The 19,186-nt window shown below is 35.3% G+C and overlaps 1 protein-coding gene across 1 annotated transcript; it reads left to right on the top strand.

The window, feature by feature from the left end:
- Positions 1 to 9,280: 9,280 nt before the first annotated feature.
- On the top strand, positions 9,281 to 11,623 carry LOC115704639 (uncharacterized). Its single transcript, XM_061116534.1, has one exon. The coding sequence runs from the start codon at positions 9,281 to 9,283 to the stop codon at positions 11,621 to 11,623; it is 2,343 nt and encodes a 780-aa protein (XP_060972517.1).
- The last annotated feature ends 7,563 nt before the right edge of the window (positions 11,624 to 19,186 follow it).

Below are 19,186 nucleotides of genomic sequence, written 5' to 3'. Positions count from 1 at the left end.
TTTACCACTTGAACTTGAATTATTCGGGTAATGGGGAAGTTGGGTGGATGTTCCAGTAGAAGGAGCCTTTGACTTGCCAGGCTTTTGCTCACCTTCCGCTCATTGAAATGGCTTCTTCGAGCTTGATGAAGCCTTCGGCACGGTCAAGGAAATCACTCATTGAGTCTACCAGCCTGTTCTTCCCTATATCCTTCCAAAGTTTGTCGAGGACTTCAATGCCCCCCAGTATCATGGATAACTTTCCATCTTCCATTACCCGTGAAACTTTGGTCGCCTCCGTCATGAATCTACTGATATATGCCTGGAGAGGCTCGCCTGGTCTTTGCTTAACTTCGACCAAGTCTCCTAGATGCAATGGAAGTTGGCGTGAGGAGGAGAATTGTGCATGGAATTACGAAGAGAAGGTTTTCCATGAACTAACTTTCCAGGAGCCAACTTGAAATACCATTGCTGAGCGGCTTCCGACAGGGTAGCAGGGAAAATTCTGCAGCATACATTTCCTCATACCCCTTGGAAATCCATTTGCATTTCGAAGTACTTAAGATGGGAAAGGGGATCTTCTCTCCCTGTGTACATTTTCCATGTTGGCATTTTAAACTTGTGGGGCAACGCCAGGAGATTGATCTCGGGTGAGAAAGGAGTTCCGCGTGCTCGGTCCAGCTCAAGATCATTGTTTCTTTATCAAGCCATGTCGTGAAACATATTTTTCAGTTAGTCTAGTTGTGCCTGCACGGCTGGGCTAACCTGCTCGGCATTCTGGTCAATTTGAATTATGTCAGCATCTTTTTGAGTGAGAATTTGAGCACGGGCTCCGGGCTGCACGATAGTCGTGAAATTTTGATCGTCTACTCCCCTCCTTCTGTTCAGATCATTCCTTAGGTCATGGGTCGCCCCCAACCTTTCGAATACAGAAGCGCCTGGCTGCCTCAGTGATTGATTTGCTTGGTTGACGGGTGGAATGGCACCATTGATCTGGTTGGAACCATCAGGTATGACTTCTCCTGATGAATTACTAGACAAGGTCTGCCCCCTACCGCTAGGCCCACGAGTGGAACTCGTGACCGGGGATTGGGCGGCTGACCATTTGCAGTCTGGGAAGTATTCATCGCTGGATCTTCGTCCGTCTCACCCAGGGGAATGACATTCGGTGGTTGCTGACCTACAGTTTGGTAGGCTTTTCGATCACCACAGTAGCTTGCCGACTACGATTTTCAATGTCTACATGGTGAGCCCTTAACGCCTCCATCTCTCTATCTCTCCACTCAGTAAACATACGCCTTTGTTCTTCGAACACGAGATTTACTGCAGTGCGAAGTTCATCTTGATCATGATGTAGGGTATTGTTATGACCCTGCATGAGTCCAAGAGCGTCGCGGAGATTTTGTAAATCAGTAGCATCTCCGATGGTCGTCTGGGTGTTGGTTCCAGGCAGAACAGTTGTGTTATGAATGCTCTGGTTGGGTGCAGAACTGTTATTCCCAGTCTCTTGCACACCAGGCGCGATTTCATCTATAGGAGTTGTTACACCATTCCCCACGTTTGCCGACGTTCCAAGATTAACAGCTGGCGGAACCTTGTATTTCCTGGGTTCTGCAATGCAGGATCCACCGTCTGTGAATTTGCTGGATCAGTCTGGCTCTACGAGTCTGCAACATCGTATTTGCGGTTAGATTTTGAATTAAGAGCAATTCTTGATTCTGCTCTCAATGAAAGCACCAAAATATTGACCTCGCTTTTAGCCAATGACAACGAGTCTGATTTAGTAAGCGATAAGTGATTTATAGCAATCGGTATATAATAAAGCAATAAAAGACACGAGAATTTTATAGAGGTTCAGCCCCGAGCAGTTCGGTAATAGCCTAATCCTCGTTATTTGTATTGACTTAAGAACAAGGAGAAAGATTTCTTTTCTTATAGCTCTTATAACAGTATCTCTAAATATGTATTCTTAGATAATTTCTTTAGGGTATAGTCTCGACTGAACTGTTTGCGTTTTTTTACCCAGTGAACATGCATCACTATTTATAGGGTTATATGCTTGGAGAGGAAGTCTTTCCCCTCTCGTTATAATGGATATAAACAGAAAGATCGTGGGATTAATGCTGAGTACAAAGATCGCGGGATTGATGCAGAATACAATGATTGTGGGATCGTGTGTATACCATATCCCTGTAATCTGATCCCCAAGTTTTAGGGATTTCGTTGATGACTCATAATGCGAAAGCTGAATTCGCTAAGTGTTGGTTGCCCTGCGCGGATTGCTAATTGCTTTGCTCTGGGCATGCCAGCGAGGCATCCTGCTCGGACTGTCCCCTCCGAGCAGATACTCCAAGTGGATTCCACGTGTCACCATTATGCGATGCCACGTCAGAGTGCAAAAATTGGGATAACACTTTGATTCTGGATTCAAATGCTATTTTTCAATTCTACTTTCATATATTCAAAATTGTAATTTCATAAACTTTCTACTAATATTTTTTAATCAATGAAACGAAAAGGCAAACTTTAATTCCCATATGAAAAATTAAATAATCCCAATAATCAATAGAAACAACATCAAATTTTAAGTTCTCAAAATTTATGAAAATAAATAAATTAAAAAAATAGATCTCATAAACACAAACTCAAACAGTAGAATATCAATAAAACACTAAAATTCAAACATTAAAAACACACAATAAAATTCGAACCTAGAACTTAACACACATATCAGAATAAAAATTACACCATAAATGAATCAAATCCAAACTCAAATCTGTCTTCTTTTTATTCTTTGATTTGGTCTCCGTTCAAGACCATTATATTGAGTACCAATAAAATTATAAAATTGTTAAGTTTAGAAATTTGAAGATTGATGCTGCTATTTTTCGAATTTTGGTATTTATAGCAACAAATTCGATATTTTAAGTATTTATATCACAAATTTTTTAATAATAAAGTTAAAATTTTAATATAATTTTATTAAGTAATTATTATTAATTAAAATATATAATTTAAAATATTTTATACATTTGCTGCGAAACGCGGAATGTTTACTAGTTTTATAATATGTTGTGATTATAACATAACGTAAAGTTATATATATTTTTTAATAAACATAAAAGAAAAAAAATATATAGAGAATAGAGAAAGTTATAATATAAATTGAGGCAACATTAATAAAACTACCGTTTATTTTTCAACATCAATAGAAGGTTCAAATTAGCGATGAATTTTTCTTTTGAGAAGCTTTGAGCAAAAAGTTTATAGTGTGATAATATAATATGTGTATAGTGTTTTCCAATACAACTTGATTATTAGTTATATATGATTACTGGATGTATAGCTCAAATATTTGAAGCTATTGGAAGTTTGTACTAGATACACGATTGTTTTAATATATTGCAAGTTTCAAGCTAGTGTAGGAATTTTTTTTTCTCTCGGGTCTGAGAGTGTTGGAATTCCAACTCAACGTATTTGTTTTGGTGGCTCTTCCACTTGACTGTTGAGGAAAAGAAACAACTTCTTATTCCCCTTTATCAGTGTATCGTGTCTTTTACATTGCACTCTCCTTTTTCTTTCCTGGTTTTCGTTTTTACTTTTCAAGTGGGGCCTGTGTGTGGCTCTGTCTGTCTTTAAGTCCACTCTTTTGGTTGGTGTCGAAGCTGTATCAATTATGGGAGACATTAATGATCAACATGGGCTGGGCGAATCTACTGACGGTGTGAGAGGCCAGGAGGATGGAATAAACATTAATGATGTCGATATGCACAGCTCAAACAATGGTATAAATGACTCTGGTATTAATGACCTCATTCCCTCTGATGAGCAGGGGTCTGATGCTGTGGAAAATTTATGAAAGGAGTTTTTTGAGTCTATGACACTGGAACTTGAACGAGATATAGAGCTTAATGAGGAGGTCACGAGAACAGGTGTGGTGGCAAATTTCTTCGATGGCAAAGGAGTTTCTAGATCCAGACTCAAGGAGATTCTTACTCAAATTCGGAAGACCAAGGGCAAACTCAAATGCAACTGGAGATTTAAGACCCTTAAACCAGGTGTTTGGGGTATCTTTTTCGACTTGGAAGAAGACTGTGTGTTGGTCCTTGAAAATAGACCCTGGCTTATTAACGGCAAACTGTTTATTATTCATGAATGGCCAGAGGAGGGCCATTGGAGTTACGTAGATACATTCAAAGCAATTTTCTGGGTTCAAGCTTTGGGGCTTCCTACCCCCTACCTTAATGCGGTCAATACCCCTACTATTGCAGCCAAAGCGGGAAGATATAAAGGTTATGACTTTTGGAAATTTATTTTACCAGGATCTTAGATCTACTCACAAGTATGTTGTTTAAACACCCTAAATATGAACTTTCTAAAACGATAAATTAAACACATATAAAATTAAGAAAACCTTACATTGATGCAGCGGAATTAATGTCTCATTCCACTCAGATCTCTAACCCTTGTATCCTTTCTGTAGCAGAGTATAATCAAGATCTGAGCCCGAATGTCCTTCTTCTTCAAGTTTGATCCTTCACAGTCTTCCAATCTATGATTGAGTTACTGCTTGCTGTGTGTGGGCACTTACTCTTTCACTAGGGTCACGAAATTGATGAAGGGAAAAGAGAAGGATGATTTCGGCCAGGTATAGAAAGTGGGGAAGGCTCAGTTTTTCTAAAGAGAGAAATTTCTGTCAGATTGGCTTGTGAAAACTTGTGAAAGCATGTTATGTGACTGAGCCATCACTTTCTATTTATAGGCAACTACTAGGTTTAGGTTAGGAATTATTTGGCATTAAAATAATGAAAATATTAATTTGAAAAACCCTTAATAAGTGGCCGGCCATGGTGTTATAGTGGGCTTCACTTGATTTTGCAGTTTTATCAAATTTTATCTCTATTTTCTCAAAAACCCCAATTTTCCAATTCTAACCTTTTAAATGCCAAAACTAATTATTTAATAACTAAAATAGATTATTAAATAATATTGTCATTTAATTTAATTATTAATTAGACATATAAAGTCCATTAATAAATAAATAAACCTAGAAACTCTTTTCTTTACAATTTCACCCCTGCTTAGTGAAAATTCATAAAATTAGACATAGTCTAACTTTAGAATTATAATTGATCAATCACGAATCAATTAATGAGTCTTACAAGCAGAATGTTCTCAACTAGAATGGGGACTATGGATCTATATATTGAGCTTCCAATAAGTGAACCAAACTTACCAAGTAAATTCATACTTATTAATTCTTCGTTGAATCCACTCTTAGAACTTAGAATTGCACTCTCAGACTTATATAGAGCATATTATATGTTCCACAATATCAATATGCTATCTCATTTAACCATTGTTATAATCTTATTGTGATTTAAAGATCCTCTATATAGATGATCTACATCGAGATGGGATTTCTTTACCGTTATCACCCCTCAATGTATTTTGCCCCTTAAAACACTTAGGTACCTGTAAATGGTGTTTAGTGATCTAATAATTAGTCAGTTAAACAAGAGCTCATCCATTTACTTCTATTTGCTAAGCTCGAAGGGAATCATCACTTGACTTCTATACACTAGTAGAAGCTATAGATTCCATATTTATGTTCAGCACTCCCACTCAATCAGACTATCATGTTCCCAAAATATACGTATCACCCTGACCCAAAAGTAGGCTTAACTAATAAATCTAAGAACATGAATAGTACTCCTGAGTTGAGCCTAAGCATATCAGGATTTAGATTCTTTTAATCTTAAGATCAACTACTGATATTGACTTGGAAAGATATGTATAACGGTAAGTTTGTAATATCTTAACTTAGTTGCAATATCGGTCCAGTCCAATGTATACTCCATACATTTGAAACTAGTATACTTTACTAATGTCGTGGAAAGAACATAACACTTACTCCAAGTGTAAGTATACATCATCGCTGATTATCACATTAGTGTAAATCCAATAACACTGATGAAACACGGACCAAGTCTTTTGATTCATATGATCACAATCACATTCCACTGTGTTGACGATACTGTAATTGTGAATAAACATATGATCTGGATTTAACTGATTTTGTGTGTATGAATGTAATAAACATATCAAACATATTGAACCATTAGCATGTAAAATTCATGCAAACATCAATCACTTCAGATTTCTTATGTTGATAACTAATCAGATTGTAAAGAGTTTTATTTAGGGCATAAAACCCAACAATGATATGGCGGACAGGAAGACGATTGTTAGGCGTGGGTTCTTAAAATTTCAAGTCGAACTTGATACCCGACATCGCCTTACCCCGAGTTTTTATCTGGACATTTACAGAGGAAGGAAGGAATGGATTCAATTTCGATACTACAAGCTTCCGAAGCTTTGCTACAACTGTGGATACCTTGGGCATGATAAAAATTTTTGTGTGAGAAGCATGGAGTATGCCTTTCCACCTGAAGGGAAAGCTGTCCCTGCTTATGGTCCATGGATGAAGGCAGAGACAACTTTTTTCAGCTGTTTCAACACCCGTAATCAACTGCAATGGTTCAACCCAACAAACCTTGCCTCGGCACCGAAAAAGACTATCTCTCCGGCGAAAGCAAGCTCAGTCAAAGGAAAAGAACCACTGGTCAATAACTCCCCTGCTTCGGAGGCTACAATTGATCCGGTCCCTAGACCAAAAAAGAAAGTTGTCAGGACCCATAGCAACACTTCGGGGACTCTGTTCAGGAAAAAATTGAAGGTTGTGAATGCAGCACCCAATCAAACCCATCGTGGCCCGCTTGAAAGCTCCAGATCATTACCTCTGGAAGAGAGACTCTCAAAATGGACTAGGAGGACGAAGTCAGTTTCACTTGGGGGACACCGAAATCATCAATCGGGTAAGCCTCCTCTTAATCGAGAAAATGAGATAATTCAAAAATTTTCATCCCGCCCTATTCCCTCTGAACGTGATGCTGGAATAATTACTACTATCATGGCCCGAACTGGGCCCACTTATGAACAAATGGTGGAGGCCCCACATGCCCAAGTGTGTGTGTCTCGCCAGGCCCATAAGCACCCGGAGTCAACCCCATTTCCTTGGCCCACTTATGCAAGTGAAATTAGGCTCACAGAAGAACTTATGGGGCCGGCCCCAGTGGACAAATATGAGCCCACTCCTGTAATTTTCCATGACCCTGAAGATGTTTCCAATTTGATTCACCATTGTCCCCAAGCTAGGAAAAGAAAGGCAGGACTTACGCTCATACCGTATGTGCAAAGAACTCCTGAAACGGTTCGTGATTTTGAAGAAATGATTCCATCGACTAAGGGATTCTCCCCTGAACCATCTTCCTCCTTCAAAATGGGGAGTGGAGGTGCGGCTAGTTCATCCAAAAAGAAAGAAAGTAAGAGGAGGAGGAAGTCCGTAAGGGCGACAATTGAAAAGAGGAAAGACGATGATGATACAACAACACCTCTGGTGGATACTAGTGTTGCCAAGAATTTGGCCATGGACATGGAACAACTGGTGGAGGTGAGGATTGAATTGGCTTAGGATTTTCACACGGGCGAGGAGGTGGCCCTTATCAAGCCCCCACCCGATCAATGAGGATTCTATCTTGGAACTGTCGGGGCCTTGCAAAGGAATCGACAGTTCAAGCCCTCCGGGCTGGCTGAGAAGATATAGGCCGGAGTGTATCTTTCTCATGGAGACCAAAGTTCAAAAGGATTGAATGGTGGATGTGGCTAGAAGTCTTGGCTTTACAGGGTATGCGTGTATTCCTGCTATTGGTATTGCAGGTGGCTTTTGTTTATTATGGAATAGGGACATTAATCTTCAAGTTAAGTGGGTTGGAGATGATATATTCCAAGCTATAGTTCATGATTAATAATCCTTGAGTCCCTGGAATATTTTTGCAGCTTATGGAACTCCATATAGTGATCTAAAAGAGGAGTTCTGGGGTAATCTTGATGCTATCATTAAAAGATGTGATGAGCCCTGGGTTCTCATTGGTGATCTAAATTGCATCAGTGATCCGATGGAGAAACTGGGAGGCCGCAGGACAAGAGGCACAGACTATAGATGGCTTAATGAATTTTTATTTGCTAATGGAGGTATTGACTTGAGATATAAAGGAGGCAATTTTACTTGGCACAACAACAGATTCTCTGGAGGGCTAGTCAGAGAAAGGCTCGATCGTGCTATTGGTTCGCCTAAATGGGTGGTGACTCTTCTGAATGCAGGAGTTCTCAATCTCCCAATCACAGTTTCTGATCACGCGCCAATTTTACTCGACACTGTTATGTACAGAAGGAAAGAATTCATTCCTTTCAAATTCTATGAAGCTTGGACCTCTCATAAATCTTGCGAAGAAGTGGTGAATCGAGTTTGGCATCATTCTGACCCTGGAATCACTCACTTAATACGTAATGTGGATAATACCAAAAGAATTTTGCAAGCTTGGAAAAAGAATGCCTTAGAAGATTGTGAGGAGTCAATTCGGAAACTGGAAAGTAAATTAAGGTGGCTTCAGAACCAAGATATAAACGACCTAAGATGTAAGGAAGACGCTGAAACTCATGAGCTTCTTAAAATAGCCTGGAGCCAACAAGAGAGTCAATGGCGTCAACGATCTAGAGAAATTTGGCTGAAACTTGGAGACAGAAGTTCCCGTTTCTTTCATGCGGCCACTATGATTCGGAAACAAAGAAATCATATCTGGAATTTGAAGGACCATCACGGGCGAGTTTGGGAGGATAAGAAGCACATTCAACAAATAATTAACAATTATTTTGTTGACCTTTTCTCCACTGGGTCCCCAACAATTCCTGAAGAATTTGACTCTCTTTTTGTAAAGAAAATTGATGATGCAGCTAACAGTTTAATGTCGTGTACTCCATCCCTGGAAGAGATTAAACAGACAGTTTTTGGTTTTCATCCACTGAAGGCCCCTGGACCCGATGGGTTCTCAGGGGTATTTTTCCAGCATTATTGGGAGCAAGTGGGAAATAGTGTGTGCTCTGGGATTCAAGAGATATTCAATACTGGGTCTCTAGACCCAAAGTTGAATTATACTCACATTTGTCTAATTCCCAAAATTGCTAATCCGGATAGAATTGAAAATTTCCGTCCGATTAGTTTATGTAACTTTACATACAAGATCGCTGCCAAAATTATATCTAATCGACTCAGACCTTTCATGGAAGAGCTCATTTCACCGGTTCAGTCGGCCTTCATCCCGGGAAGGTGGATTGCAGAATCCTCCATCCTTACACAAGAAATCATCCACAAAATCCGACACAAGACTGGTAGGGGGGTTTGATGGCGATCAAATTAGATATGCACAAGGCATATGACAAGATGGAATGGTCTTTCATTAAGAGAGTTCTTGAGGGAAATGGTTTTGATGAGAAATGTTGTAGGTTAATCTTGAGTTTCATATGTGGAGTTTCCTACTATGTTCTCCTCAACGGAAGTCCGCTTAAAAAGTTCTCTCCTCAATGTGGTCTCCGCCAAGGCGATCCATTGTCCCCATTTATTTTCCTTCTATGTCAAGAAGTTCTTTCAAAGATTCTTCATAGGGAGGAAAACAGAGGGAAGTTTCATGGGATCAAGATCTCAAGAAATGCCCCCCCGATATCTCATTTGATGTTCGCTGACGATACCATTCTCTTCTGTCGAGCAAATGAAGGAGAGGCTAAGGAAATGTTAAACTGTCTGGCAAGGTACGAATCTTGGTCTGGCCAAGTCTGTAGCAAACCGAAATCTAATGTTTTTTTCTCCAGAAACTTAGACAGCCACAAGAAACAAGCCATCCTAAATTGCTTAGATATCAATCAAGCTAGTGGGGATGAAAGATATTTGGGAAATCCTTTCATTTTTAAAAGAAGAAGGAAAGATGATTATTCAAGGTTGAAAGAGAGTCTCATGCGAAGATTAGAAGGATGGAAGACAAAATTTCTTTCATACTCGGGTAGATTGGTTTTGATCAAATCCATTGCTGCTTCAATTCCTATCTATTCGATGTCGACATCCAAGGTCCCAGCGACAACGTGTAGAGAAATGGATTCTATGGTCAGAAAGTTTTGGTGGTGTGGGAATAAGGAGAAGGATCGATTCATGGTGCTTAAGTCTTGGGATCAAATTTGTCAACCAAAGGAGAGTGGGGGCCTTGGTCTGCGGAGATTTGAAGACATAAACAATGCTCTTTTATCCAAGCTGGCATGGGGTATTGCAACTAAGGAAAACAAACTTTGGGTTGAGTGTCTCACGAAGAAGTATTGTAGGTCCCAAAACTTTTGGACAGGTCAATCAAAGGATTGTGATTCGGCTATTTGGAAAAGTATTGTCCAGGCAAGAAGCACGATATTGAAAGGAGTTACTACACTTTTGGGTACTGGGTGTTCTGTGGATTTTTGGCACCTTCCTTGGATTCCCTGGTTAAATTATAATGAATTTAAAGATCTCATGAGGAGCATTAAAGGAAAGGGGTATACTGCAAAAACAGTGGCAGATGTGTCTGAAGGTAGTGAGTGGAATCATCAAACCATTCTGCAAATATTTGGTGAAGAGATGGGCAAGAAAATAATCTCGATTCCTAGACTTCCGCAGGCACATGAAGATCAGATTATTTGGAAGAACAAGCAAAATGGTAAATTCTCTGTCAAAAATGCGTACATTGTTGATCAACTAGATCGATTTCAGCCTGTGTGTAGGTTGTGGAAATGGATTTGGCACCCCAGTATACATCCTCGCATTGCTACCTGGCTGTGGAGAGTTTTGAATGAGGCTTTTCCTTTCAAAGGCAAACTTCCTTTCATTTCGGATAAATCTTGCTGCATCTGTGGAGAAAATGAAGAGTCTTGTCTTCACATCCTCAGAGATTGGCTGTTTGCTAAGGCTGTTTGGCTTTTGGGGGAATTTCCGATCCGAATAGACTTGATAGCTGGTAATTCTATCACTCAATTTATTGAAAATTTAGTGTCTAATTTCCCTAACCAAAAGCCTCATGTTACCCTGCTGTACTTCGGTTGTGTTTCGTGGGAAATTTGGAGCCAAAGGAATAATTCAAGGATCAAACTTACAAATCCTGATGGGCTTATTTCTTCCTCTCGAGTTAGTGCTATGTTAAAGGAATATATAGATTCAAACATGCCTTGTACCAGAATTCCTTCCTCCAAAAAGATCATACCCTGCACTAGCCTTATCTCCTCAAGATTTTCAGTGTTTACTGATGCCTCGTGGTGCAATGGTAAGGCGGGGTTTGCTGTTATCTTAGTCAATCATGAAGATCATACCTGGTTTTACACATCTCAATGTGTGTCATCGCCTTCGGCTCTTGATGCTGAATCCCAAGCCATTCTCTACGGCTTATCATGGGCTTCCAAGCTGAAATGGAAAGACATTGCCCTGTTCTCGGATTGTCAAGTGGCGATTACAGCATTTGCAAAGAATGTTTGCATCCCGGATTGGCGCACCACTCATCTTTCTTTTGCAATTTTAGATATTGTTAAAATGTTTGGTTCTTGTAATTTCTGGTTTGTTAAGCGTGAACTTTTATCTGCAGTGGATGATTTGGCAAGAAGTGCTAGAATGTCTAGCCTAGATGCCGATTTTTGTCAAGGGGAGGGAAACCCCCCTGTGGTTCCCACTTTTAATTGTTAGTTAATGAACTTTTGTTCCTTCAAAAAAAAAAAAGCTAGAGTAGATACTGTAGATTATATACATCTTTTTGAACACTTTTGAAGTTAAATCTATATTCATTTAATAATGTATCCAATTTTGAAATTTCGTGATGGAAAATCCCAAGAGACACCATTAAACATATACTATATATTCAAATTATTTCATTCCCACTACACCAAAAATCAGATTTGGTGACATTTTTATTAGTGGCATTTTTTAAAAAAATTGTCACAATAATGATATTTTAATGACATTTGTTAAAAAATTTAACTATAATGAGAATAAATGACATTTTAATTAGTGACATTTTTTTTAAAGTGTAACTATTGATATATTTTAGTGACATTTTGTAAAAAGTGTCATTAATTGTCAATATTTAAATTTAGTGTAACATTTTTAAAAATGTAACAAGAATAAATTAATAGTGGCATTTATAAAAATGACACCTTTTTTTTTTTTGAGAAAAAGCGTTTAAATTATAAAATCAAATAGTTAGACCTCGCGGTCGTTACACAATATATTGTTAGGTACAACCGAAACAGGGATAGACCCAAACACCTGATGAGCAAACGCCCAACGAGCCACATTGTGAGCGGCAAAGTTACAAGATCTACTAATAAAAGCAAAGTTACAACTAATAAAATAAGGAGAAGACTTTTATTAGATTTAGTAACATTTTGAAGTGCCATCTAATTAAGTACTTTTAGTGACATTTCAAAAGTCTTACTAGTAAAAAAAATTAGTGGAATTTTTAATTTTTTAATTTATTTTTTGAAGTTATATTATTATACAAATTTATAAAGAAAAAAGTTTAAATTTAATTAATTTTGTAGACGTAAATAAAAAATAACTTAATAAATATAAATGTTGTATCATAATAAAAGTTTTTAAATAAATAAAATTGATCTACATAACAAAAGAATTAAGATAAATAAAATTTATAAATAAAGTAGTCATAATAATAATAATACTAATACTAATACTAATAATTATAATAAAATACCTACATCGCTAAGCTTCTTCATCCATATCATTTGCATCAAATGACATTGATGTTTCAACAGTTATATCTGGCATATCTTTCCTAACCAAACTAATATCTTCACTGTCAACATCGAGAGATGCACCGCAAACTTCAATTTGCAAATAAGACTCCACATTCTCGTTATGTGATTGCACGCTCATATTATAATAATCTTTAGGATTTATTTTTAAAGCAACATGCCATCCTTCGTGTTTGAGATCTTCCACATACATTACTTATTCTGCTTGAGAAGCTAGTATAAATGGCTCATCTTCACGCATTAATTTTGAAAGGTTGACTCTTGTGCAATCTTTCTCTTTTTTAATACCACTACTCGAAATCCAATCACATTTAAATAACACAACACGATTCCCTGAACAATAATCTAGTTCGATAATATCTGTTAATATCCCGAAAAATGTAACATCTCCAAAAATAGGATTTGGATCCCTACTACTTGAAAAACTTTGAGTCTTGGCAGTCACAATAAAGCCACTATTTTGAGTTTTTAATTTCTCTTCGATTTTTTTATATGAAACAGAAAGCCATTTATTAAATATCTTTTAAATCGTTTGAAAATATTATTTGGTCCTTTAGCCAGATAATATAGATCTTCAGAAAGTCGATTATCTTGATTATCATATAATTCTTCTGCCTAATTTGACAAAAAAAAAATGTAATAAATAAATTACTACACTCAATATGTTTGTGAACTCCTTAAGTTAATACAAAAAATTAAGAATTGAAAATAAGCTTACCTTTTGTGCAAACCAAGAAGAAAATGTCTGGCTATGAATCCGATCTAAGGTCATTACTCTTTGACGAGGATTTTGTTGTGCAATGATATTGCGATGATCCCTACAAAATTAATAAGCATTAGACATGCTTACTTAATGTTTCAATATTTTTTTAATATTAGAGATATAAGAAATAATACTTACTCAATAAATGAGTCTACGACATTACAATTAAATAATACATATCGATGTGCCTTAGTTTTGGTATCCTCGTCTAAAGTCTCAGAAACTATTTTTTCCCAAATTTCGACCTGTCGTTTGGAAAATAGGCAGCCTTTCTCTATTTGGATTTGGATTACTGTAATTTCTAGGCTTACGATTAATTTTTGTCTCTACACCTTCCATATATCTTGAGCAAAATGTCAAGCATTCATTAGCTAAATATCCTTCAGCTATACAACCTTCTGGCTTACTTTTATTTCGAACGTATGACTTCAACTTAGATAAGTACCTACAATTATTCATATGAACATTAAAAGCAATATTGAAACTTTTCACAATTAAATAAAATAAAAATCAATATATATTACCTTTCAACAAGGTACATGCAACGATAAACTGATGGTCCAGCAATTCTCGCCTCATATGCTAAGTGTATCATCAAATGAACCATAATATCAAAAAATGATGGGGGAAACAATTTTTCAAGATTACAAAGAGTAATTGATATTTTCTGTTCAAGTTGCATAAAATCTTGTGGTCGAGCAACTTTTGAATACATCATTCGAAAATAGTTGCTTAAAGTAGTTATATGTTGATGAACATGAGACTTGACATTCCCCTCAATGCTAACGGTAATAATTGAGTCATAATAATATGAAAATCATGACTCTTGAGCCCATGAATTTTTCATTGATTTACATCAACACATCTTGAAATATTGGCAGCATATCCATCTGGAACATTAATTGTCTTTAGAAATCGACAAAAGATAGTTTTTTCTTTTTTGGTTAATGTAAAACAAGCAGGTGGTATGATAGTTCTCTTAGATTCGCTCTCCTATGGATGAAGTTCAGATCTGATACCCATAAACTTTAAATCAAGACGTGAATTCAAATTGTCTTTATTTTTTGTATCTAAACTCAATAATGTTCCAACTAAACTTTCACATACATTTTTTTTTTCAATATGCATCAAATCGAGATTGTGTCGTAATAAGTTATCCTTCCAGTAAGGCAATTCAAAAAATATACTCCTTTTCTTCCAACTATATGGCAACTGAGGATTAACAACTGTCTTTCGAAATTTAATTTGGTAGCCTTCTAACTTATCTAGTATCATTGAACCACTTAATGGTATTGGAGCTAATGTTTTCTCTTTTGTACCATCGAAAGACTTTTCATCATTTCTAAATGAGTTGTTATTTTCTAACCAACGACGATGACACATATAACAATGCTTTTTGCTATGCTTCAACCACAAAGAATAAGTATATTGATGACAAGACGGGCATGCATATTTTCCTTTAGTGCTCCATCCCGATAAGTTTGCATATGCTAGAAAATCACTAATAGTCCATAATAGTGATGCTCGTAACATAAAGTTCTTTCTTGTAGACGCATCAAAAGTTTCAACTCCAACTTCCCATAAAATTTTTAATTCTTCAATCAGTGGCTCCAAATATATATCAATATTATTTCCAGGTGCTTCTGGAGCAGGTATGAGCAAGGACAAAATAAAGTTAGGTTGTTTCATACACAACAATGGAGGAAGATTATATGGTATCATAATAACTGGCCATTCCATCAGAAGCTAACCCAATTCTAACATTTTGAGGATCTACCGCAAAATCCTTATATTTGTGATCAAAAGTCATTCATGCTGGAGAATCTCTTGGATGTCTCATACAACCATCATTCACATAATCTTTTTAATGATGCCAAGTCATAAAATCAGATGTTTTTGATGACATAAATAATCTTTCTAATCTTGGTATTAATGGAAAGTGGTGCAAGACTTTTGCTTCACTCCTATTTTTATTAAAAAGAAAAAAAAAAAAGGTAATATTATATTAATCTAAACAGCATATCTGAACTAAAAAAAACAGAAGAAAAAAGTGTTATAATTGATAGCGTACCTTGGTGTAGAGCATACTTGACATTCTGTGTCATTTACATGCTCCTTTCTATACAACATGCAATCATTTTTACATGCATCAATTTTTTCATAATTAAGTCCAAGTGCGTTGAATAACTTTTTTGTCTCATAAAAAGAATCGGGTAAGGTGTCACCTTTTAGTAGTGCTCTTTTAAATAATTCAAGTACCTTGCCAAATGAATTATCACTCCATCCACACATACACTTAATATGAAATAATTCAATGACGAATGAGAGCTTTGTAAAACTTGTACAACCTGGGTAAAGTTCTGTCTCTACATCTTTTATCAAATCATAAAATTCTTTTGCCTTCGTATTTGGTTCATCTTCCTCACCTTGAAGATTATCATCATTTTCAATTTCACATTCATCATCTCCACTATTTTGTCCAAAAAACATCATGTATAACTCCTTGCATATCAATAGTAGGAGTATCACTAACAGTACTCTCAATGTTCTGTGGAGCATGTGAAGAAGTTTCACCGTGTAATATCCATTTAGTGTACCCCTCCATAAATCCATTGCATATCAGATGATCAAATACAATTGATCGAGTGACAGGACTAATAAGGCAACACTTAACACAAGGACATACAATTTTTCTTTCATGGCTTCTATTTTCAAATGCGAAATCAAGAAATAAATTAACTCCTTGTTGATATGAATCACTCAATCTAGATTGCTTCATCCAACTCTTATCCATAACCTTAGCTTTTGAAATTTTTTATCAATACCTATTTAAAATCTAAAAAATTAGTTCGTTTGGAAAAATAAAAAACAAACATATGTATATATACTAGGTCAAAGATATGCGGTAGATATCTTTAATTTTGTGTATTCGTTTAAGTGAAAGGTTAGGGTTTTTAATTGCAATTAAAGTTAAGGTTATAGGTAATTTAATTAAATAAATAATATTTTTAAAAATAAAAAAAAATATTTAATATAAAATATAAAAAGAAAATACATAAGTATTTTGAAAAGAATAAAAAAATCAAGTAATTTACCCTTTGAATACTTATTCATAGTAACTTAAACCCATTCACTTACAATATTTTCCAATATAATTATTAGAAATTTCAATACAGATAATACTTACTTATTCCTTTTAATAATTATTATGGGCAAGTTTTTTTTGAAAAAGTCAATATTAAATACACTTTAGAGTATTAACTGTTAAGCATCTATCCCGAATTTTCATAATCAACATTGTTGCCTAATATGTAAGATCACTCTTCATTACTCTATTTTTTGGATTAGTTAACAAATTGAGCTAAATGTACTAAAAATATCAATTAGTAGCTCAGATTTGTAAATATCTTAATTAGTAGCTCAGACTTGTAAATGTACTTAAAATATCAATTACCAGCTCCTATTTGTGATTTTGGAAAGTTACAATGTGGAAGTCAATGAAAATTTTAGCTTAAATTAAAAAAATTAATAAAAAAAAATGTTTATTAGCTTGGTAAATTAATTTTGTAAATTTGCACTATTAAATAACTATTGGTCTCAACTAATTCAATAAAAAAAAATCAAAAATAAGATTTTAAAGAATTTAGAGTAAATAAAACCCAAAATCATTAAACTAATAAAAAAAAAGAGATTAAACCTGATGTGGATGATGGTGGGGAGCAATATAGTATTTTAGCGTTGTACAATTTGTTTATTTGGAAGAAATAATGCCACCTTTGTAAAAGGTAAGATATGACTTCTCTCCACGTTGCTTTTAAATGTTTTTCCCTTTAGTAGTAGTCATTCAATCACTTTGGAATATTCTATAAAAAAAATCACTATTTAAGAACGTCATACATGCCTGGGTGCGAGTATCACAGATATTCAGAGAGACAAATTAAATTATCATATCCTTAAGTATATTATAAATAGATAAAATAAAAAAGCAAACTACTGTATTGGTAAAAGTCTAAGCCTCACACCAGTTAAACCCAATGCCCGAGATAATTCTATTATCTCTCAAGTTCTTAATTGCATCACTATTTCAAGACTTCAAGACTTTATTAGAGATATTCTTAAATTACAAAAGGAGGGATTGGGATAACAAAATACTACTTGGGAAATTACATTAAAGATGAATAATTCAAGAAATGCCTTGCACAACATCCAAGGTAATAGGTATCAGGAGCATAAGCTCAATAACATTCTTGTCGTCACCTCCTGGAGCTGTAGAATTATATATCTTGCACAAATCGAAGGAGTCAGGGGCGTAAACAACTCAATAACTTTTACCCATTTTTTAACTAGTATATATATATATACTTTTCACGTTTGATTTTTTTTTTTTAAAAAAATATTTTTTAAAAGTAAAATATCTTATTAAATTGTAAATTAAATTCATCACTTTTTTAAAAAAAACCTTTATAAGATTTAAATTTTAAAATATCACATACTTTTAAAAATTGATATGTTTAATTTTATTAAATAAGTATATATGTATTTAAAATAAAATACCAAATATAAAAAAAAAATCTAATAATAGCATAAAAATAGGAATAGGAAGCGTTCAAAAACCATAATTTTTTTTTTTAAAAAAAAATAAAAAACCAGAATGAAAATGGAAAAGAAGTGGGATTCTACCTGCCCAAATATTTTAATTTTTCTTTTTCACCAAAACTATCATTCTCATAAATTTGAGAACTGTCTCTCTCTCACACACAATCTGGCTCCTCTCATCATAGGTGTTAATCTTTGATTTGATTTTTGTTTTCATTATTTTTCGAAGATTCACATTTTTTTTTTTTGGATCAAAGAAATGAATTCATTAATCACAAGAGCAAACAATTACAACAGCAAGCTACTGCTACAATCACAGAGAAGCTTCAGTTTTGAATTTTGTATAGTAATCTATAATTACATCCTTTCAATTTCCTATATTTGGGACTATACAACCTATGCTTAACAATATATTGAATGTCCTTTACTATTGCTGCCAAAGACAAACAATAGTCCTTAAACACGCAATGATTTCTGTTGTTCCACAAGCTATACACAGTAGCTGCCAGGGTTGCATAAAGAATGTTCTCCTTCACTCTACCTGTTCTTATCTTCAACCAACTTCGCCAATCTTCAAACTCGCTGGACCAACCCTTGAAACCAAGCCAACTGAATACTGCAGCAATAGTTTTCCTAGAGTAACAGCAATCAAAAAACAGATGCTTGTGGCTCTCTAGCTGCAACCCACAGACAGGACAGCTAGAGTCAGCTATGAAGATATTAAATCTTGGGAGCTGATCTCTACTAAGCAACTAACAGTTTACTGTTGGGTTTTATGCCCTAAATAAAACTCTATTTCGATGTAATTCAGATTATTCAATATCAATAAAGTAACAGAAGTATTTTTCATTCATTTGTGTATGTTTTGGTTCATCTTATCAATTGTTTGTCTTTTCGATTTATAAATTCATTCAAACCCTTTTCACATACTTGATCATGTTTATTGTGTTGTCAACACAGTGGAAAGTAAACATGAGTATGTGAATAAAGATTCCTAGATTTATCAGAACACTGGGTTTTACTGATATGACAATCTACAACAGAGTTTACTTGCATTTGGAGAAATGCTATGTTCTTTCCAGAACATCGGTTAAAGTAAAGCTTGGGTTGGATGCATGG

This window comes from Cannabis sativa, chromosome 5 (genome assembly GCF_029168945.1).
Source record: "Cannabis sativa cultivar Pink pepper isolate KNU-18-1 chromosome 5, ASM2916894v1, whole genome shotgun sequence".
In the NCBI taxonomy this organism is placed as follows: Eukaryota; Viridiplantae; Streptophyta; class Magnoliopsida; order Rosales; family Cannabaceae; genus Cannabis; species Cannabis sativa.
The sequence above is the reverse complement of the archived record's forward strand: the minus strand, read 5'-3'. Positions and strand labels throughout refer to the sequence as shown.